Consider the following 14,201-nt stretch of genomic DNA (forward strand, 5'->3'; position numbering starts at 1 on the left):
CAGGGACCGGAAGTTCTTGACCGGAGGAGCTTCCGGGAGCCGTGGCGGACGGCCGCTGACGTGGAGGCTACTGCAGAGCGTCAGGGAGTGGCGGGGCTCGGATTTGGACCTAGGAGCCGCAGGCCTGAAGGATGCTAACCAAATTCGAGACCAAGAGCGCGCGAGTCAAAGGTAGTGCAGTACAAGAGGGGGAGCAGAGAACACGGGGCTGGATGTCAGGGGCGGTGCTGTCACAGGGGGAAAAAGAAGGTAGAAGTGTGCGCCGAACTGCCCCCGGTACGAACCCAGAGGAAGGTGGACTGAAGAGGTTAGACCCTGGTGGGCTGTTCTCCAACCGGTTCTTCTCTAGCTTGTCCTCGCGGTTTGATATACCTGTAGTGATTCTCATACTTGAGGAGATCCCTTAGGCCCGTTCCCTATTCTTTCCGTTCCCCTCCTCCTCACCTATGTTGTGTGTTCCGCTCCCAACGGCCCTGTGTTGGCTTTTGACGACCGTCTTGTAGGGAGTGTTCCAGAGGACTGAGTCTCAACCTCTGCCATTGGTAGCCAAATCAGTAGCTTTTTCGGTGATGAGCAGTGGCTGCCTCACTTAAGGAGGCTCTGGCTGCACCAGATCAACATCGAGTGCCTCCACTGGCCTTTATTTCATACTTGGAAACAGGGCATATAGACCTGTAACCCCGGTAAAGTCTGAGCCTGATAACGTTGCCCGGACGCCCAGTTATATTTGAATTTCAGATAAACCATGAATAATTTTTGGGTATTGTTCATGGTTTACCTGAAATTCAAATTTAACTAGGCATCTTTATTTCCTGAATATGGCATACCCAGAGCTTGAGTATCAGTGGTTGTGGTGGAGGGCAGATGACTGAAATCGTAGGAGTAGTCTCTTAGAGTGTTAGAATAGAAAAGGCAGAAGAGTAAGGTATTAAGAAATTGGGAAAAAATATGTGTCTTAAATATTTAGTAAGATGCATCATAGCGAAGTGGTTAGGAACTTGGCCTTTGGAATCAGTGGGCTTGCTTTGGAATGCCAAAATACCCATTTACCAAGGAGTATGACCTTGGGCCACTTAACATTTGTAAATCTCTCTTTCCTCATCTGTAAAACATGAATAATTAACATTCTCTATTAAAATGAGAAAATATATGAAACATGCTTATTAAGTGCCTGGCACGGACTCAGACTCAAAAACTAGAGGTCATTTTTTAATGTGAGAATAGATTCTGAACAATTTCCAAGTCTTGTGGGAATGTGATCATGATGAGTACCATTAAGAATTGTTGGATAGTTGAAATGGATTTCTATAATCCTTGTATTTTCTCTTCTGCTCGAAATTTTTTATTGGGCAGTAGAGAGAGAGGGAAAGTGGGGGGAAAAAGATTTCAGAATATTTGATAGTTAATATCCATTAATAAGTATTCCATAAAGGTAAAAAGTCAACCAGCTAATGGAAAAATAGACAACTTAAAACAAGAAATGTTCAATAAATAAGTGAAGACATTATACACTTTGTTGTACATATACAAGTAACAAAATAATATTGAATGTAAACTAATTTTAAAAAGAGAACATTAAATCTTGATAAAGTTTAAAAAAGAAATAAAACAAAAATATTATGCACCTCACTAGTAATGAAAGAAATATAGAAAAGAAAAAGAAAGTGAGAATACCTTTATTTTATGGCCTTAGATTAGTAAAACAAACAAAATAAGTAACTGATAATATCCCGTATTGACCAACATGTGCAAAATGGGTACCTTTAGAAAATGACTGTGTATTTATACAATCATTTTGCAGTCAAATAGTATCTGCCAAAACATTAAATGCACAAACCCTGTTCTGAGCAATCCCACTTCCAGGTCTTTAGCCTAAAGCAGTAATAATGCAAATAGGCTGTATAAGTAGAAGTATCTCAATTTGGCCCTTTTTTCTGGTAGATAAAAGTTAGGGGAAAAAGCTTTAATGCATGTTAGAATAATTTTAAGATGGTACATTTGTACCTTGCAGTTGTTAAAAATAATGAGGTTTTGTTTACATGTAACACTTAGATGTAATGAGATCTATGACTTATACTTAAATAATAAAATCTTGCAGGAAAATATTGTTAGCTCCATTTTTGTAAAGTGATATAGTCTACATTAAAAATTTGAAAGGATACACTCCAAACTGTTAGCAGTTGGTAGCTTATTTGGCTGTGTATAATGCGCTCCTGGGTATAATGCACACCCATGTTTTTGGTCCAAACTTTCAGGAAAAAAATCTTGTTTTAACTTTTTTAATTCAATTTTTTATTTCTTTATATTTAGATAATTGTTTTTTGTATTATAAAAGAATTTTAGCGTTTATTTTTTAAAGTATTATGGTACAAGAAATTTTATGTAGCAAATAATACGACTGATTATTATATTCCAGGCTACTATTTTGCATATGGATATTGTCATTGCTTTCTAGAGTTACACTTTTAATGCATAAGCATAAATAAAAGAATTCAAAACATATAGATAGGGAATCAGTGGTACCCATGTATAATGCTCATCCTTATTTTTCCTTCAAAAATTTGGGCAAAGAAAGTACGCATTATACATGGCAAAATATGGCATTCCTTCAACTTCCATTTCCAGTCATGATGGAGTAATAGAGGCCAGATTTACTTTCCCACCTTAAACAGCTGCATAACTGAATAAAATGTATAAAACAAAGGATTGCAGACTTTGGATGACAGGCACTGCAGGAAAGTCATTCTTGAGAGAACAGAAATAAACAAGAAGAGCCCTATGATTGTTTTTAGCTTACTACCTGGAGAGAGTTTTCAGGCTGCAGTAGAGGGAGGGGAGAAGAGCCTTGTAGTCTCACTGAGGAAGATAGAGTTTAGAGCTCAGGGGAGCCAAGACAGCTAGAATTGGCTGGGCAGACTACCAGAGAAGAGGGAGGTGCTCAGAGAAAACTGGAAGTTCTGTAGGGAATCTTGTCAGGTCTCTGAGTACTAATTACTTGAGGGAAGGGCCCAAAGACTGGAATAGAACCACAGGAGAAAAGAAAGCAGAATACTCCCTGGAGTTCCCATAGGGCTGGGCATAATTCATGTTTCTACTAGCCAGAATAGAACGGCCTCCTTCATACAGGGCATCATACAGAGACCTCAGTAGGGTATTGCCTTGACAGTAGTGCCAAATTAGACCTACAGTAAAGGCTGCGATGGACCCACCCTAACAAAACTTAAAAGCAAGCCTCAGAAGGATCAACTGATTCCAAGTAACTTAACTGCATTCTAAAACAAAGCCCAACAATATTTAAAGGAATATAACAAAAATCTAGCACCTAATAACATAAATTCACAAAGTCTAGCATCAAGCGAATGAATAAATGAACCTAGAATTACCCTAAGCTGTTCCTTCTTATCAGAATTGTCAGGAAGTGAGGTTGTGGGGCTTACTTAGCTCACTGGATCGTTCTCTGTTTTTCCCCCACCCAGGGCTCAGTTTTCACCCCAAAAGACCCTGGATCCTGACCAGTTTACACAATGGGGTCATCCAGTTATGGGACTATCGGATGTGCACCCTCATTGACAAGTTTGATGAACATGATGGTAAGATAATAGTTTCTAGGAGGAAGTTAAATATTTAAGTATTTTGTTTGATTTCTGAATAGTTTAAGCCTGGTTTAACATTAATTCCTTTAGGATTAAAAAATGTGGAGGGGACAGAACAGAAAAATCCTGAATAAGAATCACCATGGAGATTAGGAAGCGTAACTCCCTTTAACATATATTTCCTGCCTTCTTCCCCAGGTCCAGTCCGAGGCATTGACTTCCATAAGCAGCAGCCACTGTTTGTCTCTGGAGGAGATGACTATAAGATTAAGGTACAGAGGGTCAGTCATTACTGGAAGTAAAGGACAGAGAGTGTGGGGTTTGGGAATTGTGGAAGGGAATAAAAAAGCAGTAGTACATTTTACTCATACGGAGCTCATGTTTTTGACAACGTTATCCAGAGCAACATTTATTGTATGCTTACTGTGTACCACACACTGTTTTATTTTTTTGTGAATTCAAAAATAAATAAGAAATGATCTCTGATCTTAACGAGTTTTTATTCTAATAGAATAGATAAATATATACCCAAATAATAGCTGTACATTTTAGTGAGTAATATAATAGAGGGATAACAGAAGTAAAATAGGGAAGGGCAATTCACGTACAGAGACAAAAAAGGCAGGACATAGTTGGATACATTTGAGAAACTATAATTTGTTTTGGGTGGATAAAATCTGGAGAAAAGGTGAGAGAAAGGAGTGATCTTAGCACTTTAATGGAAAGTGATTGTGGAGTTTGCAGCATTCAGCAGTTTGGATGTTATACAGATAACAAGGAGCCATTAAAGGGACTTAAATAGAAGAATGACACATTTTTAAAAAAGATTATTTGGTTGTAGAATAATGAAAAGATTGGATGAATTGGGCAAGACTGGAGGCAGAGATGCCAGTTAGGAAACTATTGAAGTCCATATGAAAGATGAGCAAAGCCCGAGCTTAGGCAATAGCGTTCCAAGTAGAGAGAAGGATCAATGTAAACACTCAAGGAAATGAGTCAGTAAGTCTGTTACATGGATGTTGGAGGGATGGTAAGGGAAAGTAAATGAGATTACTCTATTTATATCAGGTTTCTGTTTAGGTCACTGGGTAGAAGGGGTACCATTAACTAAGAAAGGAAATATAACAGAAAGTATAATTTTCTGAGGTAGAGGAGGATGGTATCTCATTCTGTTTGGGCTACTATCACAAAATACCACACACTGCATGGATTATAAATAGAAAATTAATTGTCAAAGTTCTGGAGGCTGGAGATCCAAGATCAGGGTGTCAGCATGGTTGGGGTTTGATAAAGGTCCTTTTCTGGGTAGCAGACTGCTAACTTCTCATTGTGTGCTCACATGGTTGAAGGGAAGGACATAGATGTGTAAAGAATACTATCTGGGCCCCAGTGTGTTTGAGGTACCTAAAGTACAGTCTAGTGGAGATATGTCTGCACTGGAGATATATTTGGGAGTTGTCATCATGAAAAAGGGCACCAAAGCAGAAATAGAACATACCACTCAGGAATTATGTTGGACGAGAAAACAAACCCATTTAAAAGATAGAGTAAGCAGAGTTAGTGTAGACTGATTTGAGGGGTTGGAGATGAATTGAGGGAGAAGCAGAGGCCTCTTGGATACCAAGGAAGGACAGAGTATTTTGAAGGAAAAAGTGGTCAGAATAAGATAAAGACCATGTAACCTTTGGATTACTTATTTAGCAGGGCATTAGTGATCTTAGTAGCACTTTAATGTCAGAATAAGATAAAGACCAAGTAACCTTTGGATTGCTTATTTAGCAGGGCATTAGTGATCTTAGTAGCACTTAGAAGCAGTGAGAGAATCTAGGCAATTCTTTGAAGAAGCCTGACTGTGATAAAAGCAAAAGCTTGAGCCAGAGACTTCGAACCTGGTTTTTATTTTTAATTAAAAAAAAACAACTTTTTTTAAAGCAAAATTTGCTCTGGTTACTTCCACAAAAACTTTTTCCAAAACAATATTTTTAAAAAGGGAGTTATCTTTCACTTATGTAAAATGTCCAATACAAACAAATTTATAAAGCAGAAAGTACATTAGTGATTGTCTGTGTTTAGTGGGGGCAATGGTTAGCGGAAAAATGGGGAGTGACTGCTAATGGGTATAGTTTTTGGGGCAGTGGTGATAAATTGTCCTAAAATTGATTGTGGTGATGGTTCATAACTATGAATGTATTAAAAACCATTTAATTCTACACTTTAAATGGATAAATTGTATGGGATTTGAGTTATATCTCATAAAACTTATGAAATAAAGGAATTTGTCTTTGCTAGCAGGTGTATATAGTACTATCATGCTGTAGTTTTAATTTATATTTCTCTGATGAAAGGAGCATTATCTAAAAAAGTCATGTTTATGGATCATTATATCATTTGCTATATCCAGATTTATAAAGATTGAGATAAAAGCTCAGCAAATGGTCAGAGTCTACAAACCATATAGATCTTTAAGGATTCAGAGTTCTGGAGTTTGATAGAGGACTATAAAGGAGCCAAGGCAGTTTGAAGCTAGATATGTGAAGGTTGAAAACGCTGAACTCTGTAATGAAAAAAAAAAAAGTGTAGTTACAGAGTAGTATTTGTAGTATGACCTAAACTTTTGTGTGAAACTCCAACTCTGCTGTGTACATGTATATTTATAGATGATTCAACAGATGAAGGTGAAGGTCTTGGGACACTTCTACTTTTCACATTATTTACCTTTTCTCAATCCTATACATGCATATTGAGCATCTAGTAAGTGTTAGCTATTGTATGTGCTTGAGGTAAAGTGTTGAGCATGATAGACAAGGACCCTGTCTTTAGGGAGTTTATATTCCTGTTAGGACAATCATTCTTTTGGGTTGTTTGAATTTTAATTAAAAAAAATTTTTTTTTTAAATTTTAAGTTAAAAGAAAGTAGTAACAAGCTGGCCAAGAGAGAATATAAATAAATATTAAATGTTTAAAAATAAAAAAAAAGCACCTGACCTCTCATTTTTATACTTTTTTGGGGGGCTTTTAGAGGGGCAGCATGAGCTTTCTTACATTTATGGTCCTGATTTTAATGTCTTCTTCCCTTGTGCCCATTGATGCCTGGAACTTTGGTAGTAAAGTCAACTTTATATCTGAATATGATATTTCTCTACTTTGAGCAATGTGATATTTTCCATAGCAATGTGTTAAAGTCTGTTTGAATGGTAGATGAGTACAGATCATGAATGTTTTGGCATCATTTGCTCCCACGTTAAGAGTTTAAGAAAGGATGATGCCATATGTTACATTATTGTTTCCTCTGGAGTTATGGTATTTGTCCTACTTTTCTTTTTACCCTGAACTAAGGTGATCAGTAAAGCACTAAGGGACCTGTGTTAAAGCTGAGAACAATTATGCAGTAGAAAGAAGAGCTTCAAGTTAAGCCTGAATAAGCACCTTGTCTCAAGTTATTAAATAGAGATAATCTCTTCCCAAAGAAAAACCTTTCCATAGTTTTAGCTTTAGGTTTTCTCTAGCCTTGCCTTTTTTTCTTTCCCGCAGGTTATTTGGTTTTTTCCCCTTCAGCTTTAAACAAGATTCTCTGTCAGGGTTACCACCTGTTTAGAAATGCCCAAATATAAATCCAAACTTGGAGGCTCAAAATCCTTAGGTCCTATTCCTTAGCTGTATTTCTCTCTTTGCAGGTTTGGAATTACAAGCTTCGGCGCTGTCTCTTCACATTGCTAGGGCACTTAGACTACATACGTACCACTTTTTTTCATCATGTAAGTAGCCTTGGTGCCTTTGGTTATAGAGCTTTCTGCAGTTTCTCTGTAGGAATCATCTTGTTCCTCAAGAAACCATACGTTGATAACAGAACTATGTCATTGGAGTGACTTTTCTAAGATCTCTGTGGTGTTGACCTTCCTGCTTTGTTTCCTTGTGTAAAAGAACGCATTGAGTGTTATATTGAATTAAATCAGAAGCAGCATTCCTTTTGTTAATATAGCTGAGATGTTAGACAATGGGATGTTCCTTCCAAGGAGAGAAGTGGTTACAGGAGTCTAAAAGAACACGTTTGTTTAGTGTTCAAACCCTTTATTTGGAATATCTTTCAGGAATATCCTTGGATTCTCAGTGCCTCAGATGATCAGACCATCCGAGTGTGGAACTGGCAGTCTAGAACCTGTGTCTGGTAAACCAAGAATCAGAGGGCTCAAAAAGTGTTTTCATTCTTCCTTATAATCAACTTCTCTTCAGAATAATCATCTCCCTCCCCTAATGGATAGTGTCTGATGATTAATTACTGATTGTATTTGTAAGATGCTTTTATGTACAAAATGATAAGTATAGAAGTAATCTTGTAAGTAATGTATGAAACTGGATTTTCTGATCATTTCTTACCAGAGAAAAGAGGTCATATAGCTAAGCTTTTCGAACAAAACCTTTAGCTTGTTTTCAGTTCTGTTCTTGTGAAACCTGAGTCTGGGTCTAGACCTTTGTCTTGCCTTGTGTTTGGCCTTGAGCTTTCCATGAAGATGTAAGGACCATTTAAAATGTTGTCCCTTAAGAGGGATATTCCATTAAAATTTAACAGATAGTTTCCAGTAAGAATTACTAATATTCTATTTATTTTGCTATTTTAATATGTCTTTAAGAGCATAACTGTGCCATCTGAGTTCTCCTGAAATCAATAATATTAAATACTAAAGCATTAGAAGTAGGAAGAGAGCTATTGTTAAAACAGCTGACCTTGTTTATTATTGTTAGTTTTGAATTGTTAGGATGACTTGTCTTTGCCTCAAAAAAAGTGTGATTGTATTTGCATCTGTTGACTATGGAGAATGGTATTTAGTGTGTAGTAGTCTGCCTATTCCTGCCTCTAATTTGATATTGTCTTTCTTTTTTTATTCTTGCAGTGTTTTAACGGGGCACAACCATTATGTAATGTGTGCTCAGTTCCACCCCTCCGAAGACCTGGTTGTATCAGCCAGCCTGGACCAGACTGTGCGTGTTTGGGATATTTCCGGTGAGCTGCCCAAGTTCAGGGGAAAGCCTAGTCATGTCTGGCGCAAAACTGCAATTGCAATTGCTTGAAACAGTGAACGTACTTAGCTTGAAACAGGAAAATTTAGAATATTCTTTTCTCATATAATAACATCTTTGTTTCTGAGGTTGTCAAATCTGCTTTGGTAGTTCTTCAGGTAGAGGTGTTTCCTAAGAAAAGTGGTTGCTCAGGAAATTTATTTAATTTGAAGAAAGTTGGACTTTTTAAAAAGTTAGACCAGTTTTACTTAAAATCTGTATACCATTGGCAGTATCTGATTAAGAATTAAACTTTATACTAAAATTTTTTTTAAATCTTTGACAGAAACAAACTTGGGGAATAAATTAGTACAGGGAAACAGAACTCTTGGATTCTATAACCTCATTTAGAAATAGGAAAAGTCTTTTATATTTCTTCTAGTTTAAGGAGCATGGGGAGGTGGGATAGGGGGTGGTATGTCCAGAATACCTTTTAATATTAGAACAGGCTTGTGGGACCAGAAGTTAAAATAATTTATAGATTTTAGATAGTTGGGCTAATCCCTTCTTGCATAGTTTATATATCTTGATTTTGTGATACTATTGAAATGTTTAGTGCTGTACGAAGATGTGACAGGTTGCTAACCAGAAAATTTAAATGCAGAGAAAAGACTGTAGCTATGAGATCGACAGGATGGATAAATGAAAGTGCTTTGCTGAAAGTCGGAATAGGGAAATGAAACTCTAAATACCATTGTTCTCTGCCCAGTTAAGTTTACTTATCATTTGCTATATTATTTCTGTTTGTTGCCTTAGAAATTCTTGGAAATTAGGTTCTTTGAAAGGTCCATGGCTAGACTACAAAACAGTGTTTTCATTCTGTAAAAGGAAGGCCCCTTAATAGGTCTTGCCTGGTTCTTTTTTGGTAATAAAGGAGTCACCCTTCTCTATTGTATGGCCAAGATGATATCTTCTCAACTCTTGTGGCTTGGTGGGCTGGGGTAGTATGGTAGTTGCTGTTCCAACAAGCCAATTTAAACAGCAAATTTAAAATTTGAATTTCTGAGTGCAGCATTTGGAATGTTGTGATAGCTGTTCTTTAAGATTTGCATAGCACAGAAACAAAGCCCTAGGGAAGATAAGGACAGTTGGAGAATAGAACCCCAAGATCATGAGGCGTGTCTGGTTTTCAAAGGTTCCAAATTAGAAGGGAGTGGTATAAACAAGATTGTACTGGAGATAGAACAGTTGGACAATCTTCAGCTAGGGCATTTGCCGTTGCAGTTTTTTGTGACTGGCTAGGTGTTTTGAAGTACACTCAGATGTTCACCAGCCATGCCAGCAGAAGGAGTTAGGCACAGGTTCTGTGAGCCTCTGCCGTCTCCTCACTGCTAGTACCAGGGAGCTTATTATTCACCCTCCCAGTAACCTAGCTATGACTTTCCATGGGTTTTCACTATGTGCACATTCAAAGCACCCTCTCTGTCTCAGGACATAGGAGCCTGACGGGGTTGGATCCTGGTGTATGCTGTTCCAGTTGGTTGGGGGTAGTTACAATATTTAAAATAGCCTTTCCTATCTGTGGTTCTGGGAGATAATGAAAACTATCTTTGAAATGCTTTGAAATGCTTTGAGTTACTATTTTCTCAGTTCTTCTAAGAATGGTATACAGCTAATGCCATTCTAGATCATAAAGAAGTTAATTTGTTACATGCATAAATTGATACTTTGGCCATTAAGGCTTAATTCTTTCCTAGTGCACTGAGTTGAGAAGGGTCTTACAGTGTTCTGCTCTTAGAGTTTATGCCACCTGTTACTGGCGCAGTGGTTTCCCTGTGGCTTAGCTAATGCAATCTGGGGCAATTAGGTAGATGGATTCTCATTAGTGATCATGAAATGCTCAAGGCAAGAAATCCTTTTCTCTTTTGTAGGCTGAAGAACATTTTTGCATTAGAATTAAGGTCCTTATTAGAGAAAAGAAGAGAGAGTGTGACCTCAGTTGAGGTTTATACTTGTCCTTGAATGTGTGAAGTGCATGGATTACTATATAATAACATTGCAATTACTCTATTTAGTATCTGATACTGAAAATTTTTATGCTAACTGCTGTACTGATGTTAATACTCTCATTGCCATTTCTAATTGTTTTTCTCTAGTCAAAACTCCTGATTTCTAAAACCCCTCACCCAGAGTAGAAGGAGATGCTTTGGTATTAACCAAATGAAAGAAGCTTTTGGGTTAGACTTTTATGTTTATTTTTTCCTTTTCTAGAAATAAAACACTTCTTTTAGCAGTTATTTTTGTCTGAGTTCCAATAAGTCTGACCACAGGAAGAGGAATGAACGTTTAGGTCTGTTAGGGACCGGAGCTGATATTTCCAGGAGAGGAAACATTAGTTCTGAATCAGAAAATGAATACCCTCACATTTAGAGTACTGTTCAAAATTCTAATTTTTTTTTTTTTTGAGTGTCTGAAAGGGGCCATTCTGAGCCAGGTAAACAATAAGAAAACAGATCTTTAAAAGGACACCTGTCTTCTTGATACCTCTCACATAAGGATTGAGCCCCATGGGTCTTAGCTTAACCTGAATCCTTTTTGTTAGCCTGGCAAAATATATTTACAATCTAGATAGAGATATATAGAAGATAGGTTGTTTTTTATCTTAAACTTCCAAGTAAACTGAAATTATCTTAATGTGCTTACAACTTTGCATATCAAACCCATGAAATTCAGGTTTAATCTTTGCAGTGACTACCAAAAAAGTATTAATTTGCTGCCAAATTCTGTTCTCATCCCTCTCTCTTTTCTTACTATTTCCCCTGGTCCTCACTTGGAGGTGTACATCGAACAGGTCCATTCTGAGAGTGTCTTCTCCTCCCCCTGGATTTGAGTAGATGCTGTAGAAATTTTCCATCTGTCATTCATTCCTAGTGAGTGACTTGTTGAAGGCTCAAATATTTCTTCCCTTAGTATCTTTTCACTGCCTGTCGATTCATCTGTCTGTATTTGCCCTTCCTCTTCTCTGGATCGTTACAAGCAAGTACAACAAAGCCTTCCATTCTGTCATACAGCTTTCCCTTTTAATGTGTTTGCTGAGGCTTATTGAAGGTGAAGTTCTTCACACCTGTCTCAGAAAATGTTGACAGATCCCATTAAAGGGACAAGTGAAATAAGTGAAAGGACGCACCCCTGTGATAACGTTTTTATGAAGTTTTGGGCGAGTGTTTTTTGTTTTTTTTAAACATTGGCTTTATTTCTTTCTACCTGTTGGCTAAATGGTCATCTTGGACAAGGGACAAGATAATTAAAACTGTTGTGTCCTTTTAATTCTCCAATTAAACTTGCTTCTCCAATGCTAATGTTTATATGCCACTATACTAGAAGAGAGATTATAATTCTAATACAATGAAGATAAATGTTATTATTAAACTTAAATGTTTATATTTTCCTATGGATGCCAAAATTTAGGCTTAAAACTATTTAGGTTTTATTTTCAATGATAGCTCTCCCCCCCCCCATTATAGATACTTGGTTTATATTTTACAAATACAAGGTAGTTCCATTTTTCTCTCCCCGCCCACCACAAGTTACATCAAAAGATAGGAATTGAGTCCCATTCTATTACCTTATTCATAAACTGGTATAATTATGCCAGCTTGCCTGTTCCAAAGGTTGTTAGCAGGATCCAATCACAGAACATATGTTAGAATGCTTTGAAAGCCACAAAGTTCTTTTCAAATGTAAGGTAATAATATTGTTATATTTTTGTTCTGAATATAGAGCACAAATAGCTTTTACAGATAAGTGTGATTTTTGCCATAAATTTGGGTCCTATAAAAATAAGACTTTTTTTTTCTTTTTTATATTTTTTTTTTTATTTTTCAATTACAGTTTCAGGTGTACAACGCAGTCATTAGACATTTCTGTAACATATTAAGTGATCATCCCAGTAAATCTAGTAGCCATCTGAGACCATACATAGTTATTAAAGTGTTATTGACTATATTTTTCTGTGCAGTGCTTTACATCCCCATGACCATTCTGTAGCTACCAGTTTGTACCTCTTACTCTCTTCACCTTTTCTACCCATTCCCCTAAAACCCCTCCCATTTGGCAACCATCAAAATGTTCTCTGTATCTATGAGTCTGTTTCTGTTCTGCTTGTTCATTTATTTTGTTTTTCAGATTTCACATTTAAGTGAAATCACACTGCATTTGCTTTTTTCTTTCTGACTTATTTCACTGAGTACAATACCCTCTAGGTCCGTCCATGTTGTTGAAGATAGCATGATTTCATTCTTTTTTATGGCTGCAAATAACACCCTTCTTATCCTGGTGTCTTTTTTCCATTGTTTTCAAACTATGGGCTAATTCCTCCCGGTGAAACTAGCCTCCAGAAGTTTTAATGACAAAGTACATATATTCAGATCTATCACCAGTCTTAAGCAAGGGCTCAATGGGACATGACATATTGAATTATTTTGCCCCCTGCCCAACAGTCAAGTAGAAACATGAGTACAGTTTTTGCATAGTTTATAGTTTTACAGTATCTTTGACCATATAGCTGTTTTATGTTTAATAGGCCTAGTTTCCTTAACTCCTTTGGAACTTCCTTATGAGTTACCTAAAAGCTCCCAATTTGAGAAACACTGAGCTGTGTTCTCCCCAAATGCCTCTTCTTTGAAAACTCTTTGAGATGATGGAAAAAATGTTGCAATAGATTTCATAAAATTATAAGTGGTAAAGTGGAAATTGAATATTTACCTCTTGAAGGGAGGTTTGTTGAAGAAGTTAGCTGTGTTAGAAGTTTGGATTGTCTTCTAATGAGAAATCTCAGCAGTGAGTCTATTAAGTGTTAAGGGAGCAGAAGAAAATGTAGTGAATGTACCCATTCTTCAATATTTTGAACATTTTTAGAAAGAAATAGATGGGAGTCTGTAAATTTCTTTCTCCCTTTAATGTTAGTCTATCAACTGTACCTTTCTGCACTTCTGTTACTGTGCTCTTTTTGGTAACGTGCTTACATCTTTCATCCCATTCCTTACTCCTTCAAAGGTCTAAGGAAAAAAAACTTGTCCCCTGGCGCAGTGGAGTCGGATGTGAGAGGAATAACTGGGGTTGATCTGTTTGGAACTACGGATGCAGTGGTGAAACATGTTCTAGAGGTACTTGTCTTTACAGCCATGAGCTGATTATGGGCACTTCTTCAGGGAAACAGTGACAGTATATCATTCAAGTGTTCATTCTTTCAATAATGATTTATGCAGTTCTTAATTAAGTGCTAGGCACTGTTTTGAGACACTGGAAATAGAATAGTGGGTGAGCCAACTGAAATGAAGCTTATGTGCAACCTAAGGGAGAGTCATGTTACCTTATACAAATAGAAGAGAAGGAGTGAGCTGCCATAGGCTCCATCACCATCCCAAAGCAGAGCCCATTCTCAAGACTATTGTAAGGGGGATTGAGGGGAACAAAGGGGGATTTAATCAAAGTTACTGAGAACCAACCATGTGTAAGTAACTTGCAGGCACAGTGGAAAAATGCAAAAACATAAGATAGAAAATAGATTTTAAAAGACTAATCTTCACAGTTATCCATTGAAGGAGACATTGT

At 37.0% G+C, this 14,201-nt stretch overlaps 1 protein-coding gene across 1 annotated transcript in view; it reads left to right on the plus strand.

Moving 5' to 3' along the window:
- The window catches only part of COPA (COPI coat complex subunit alpha), a 54,440-nt gene continuing 40,239 nt past the window's right edge, over nucleotides 1–14,201 (plus strand). The window contains exons 1-7 of the mRNA XM_054563117.1: nucleotides 1–171; nucleotides 3,477–3,590; nucleotides 3,792–3,865; nucleotides 7,268–7,348; nucleotides 7,682–7,758; nucleotides 8,483–8,592; nucleotides 13,644–13,753. Coding sequence (XP_054419092.1) covers nucleotides 132–171; nucleotides 3,477–3,590; nucleotides 3,792–3,865; nucleotides 7,268–7,348; nucleotides 7,682–7,758; nucleotides 8,483–8,592; nucleotides 13,644–13,753 — 606 coding nt within the window. The 5' untranslated portion in view covers nucleotides 1–131. The remainder of the gene's footprint in view (nucleotides 172–3,476; nucleotides 3,591–3,791; nucleotides 3,866–7,267; nucleotides 7,349–7,681; nucleotides 7,759–8,482; nucleotides 8,593–13,643; nucleotides 13,754–14,201) is intronic.

The sequence above is a fragment of the Pteronotus mesoamericanus genome, unplaced genomic scaffold (genome assembly GCF_021234165.1).
Source record: "Pteronotus mesoamericanus isolate MK-2021 breed Mesoamerican mustached bat unplaced genomic scaffold, CSHL_Meso_final scaffold_705, whole genome shotgun sequence".
Classification (NCBI taxonomy): Eukaryota; Metazoa; Chordata; class Mammalia; order Chiroptera; family Mormoopidae; genus Pteronotus; species Pteronotus mesoamericanus.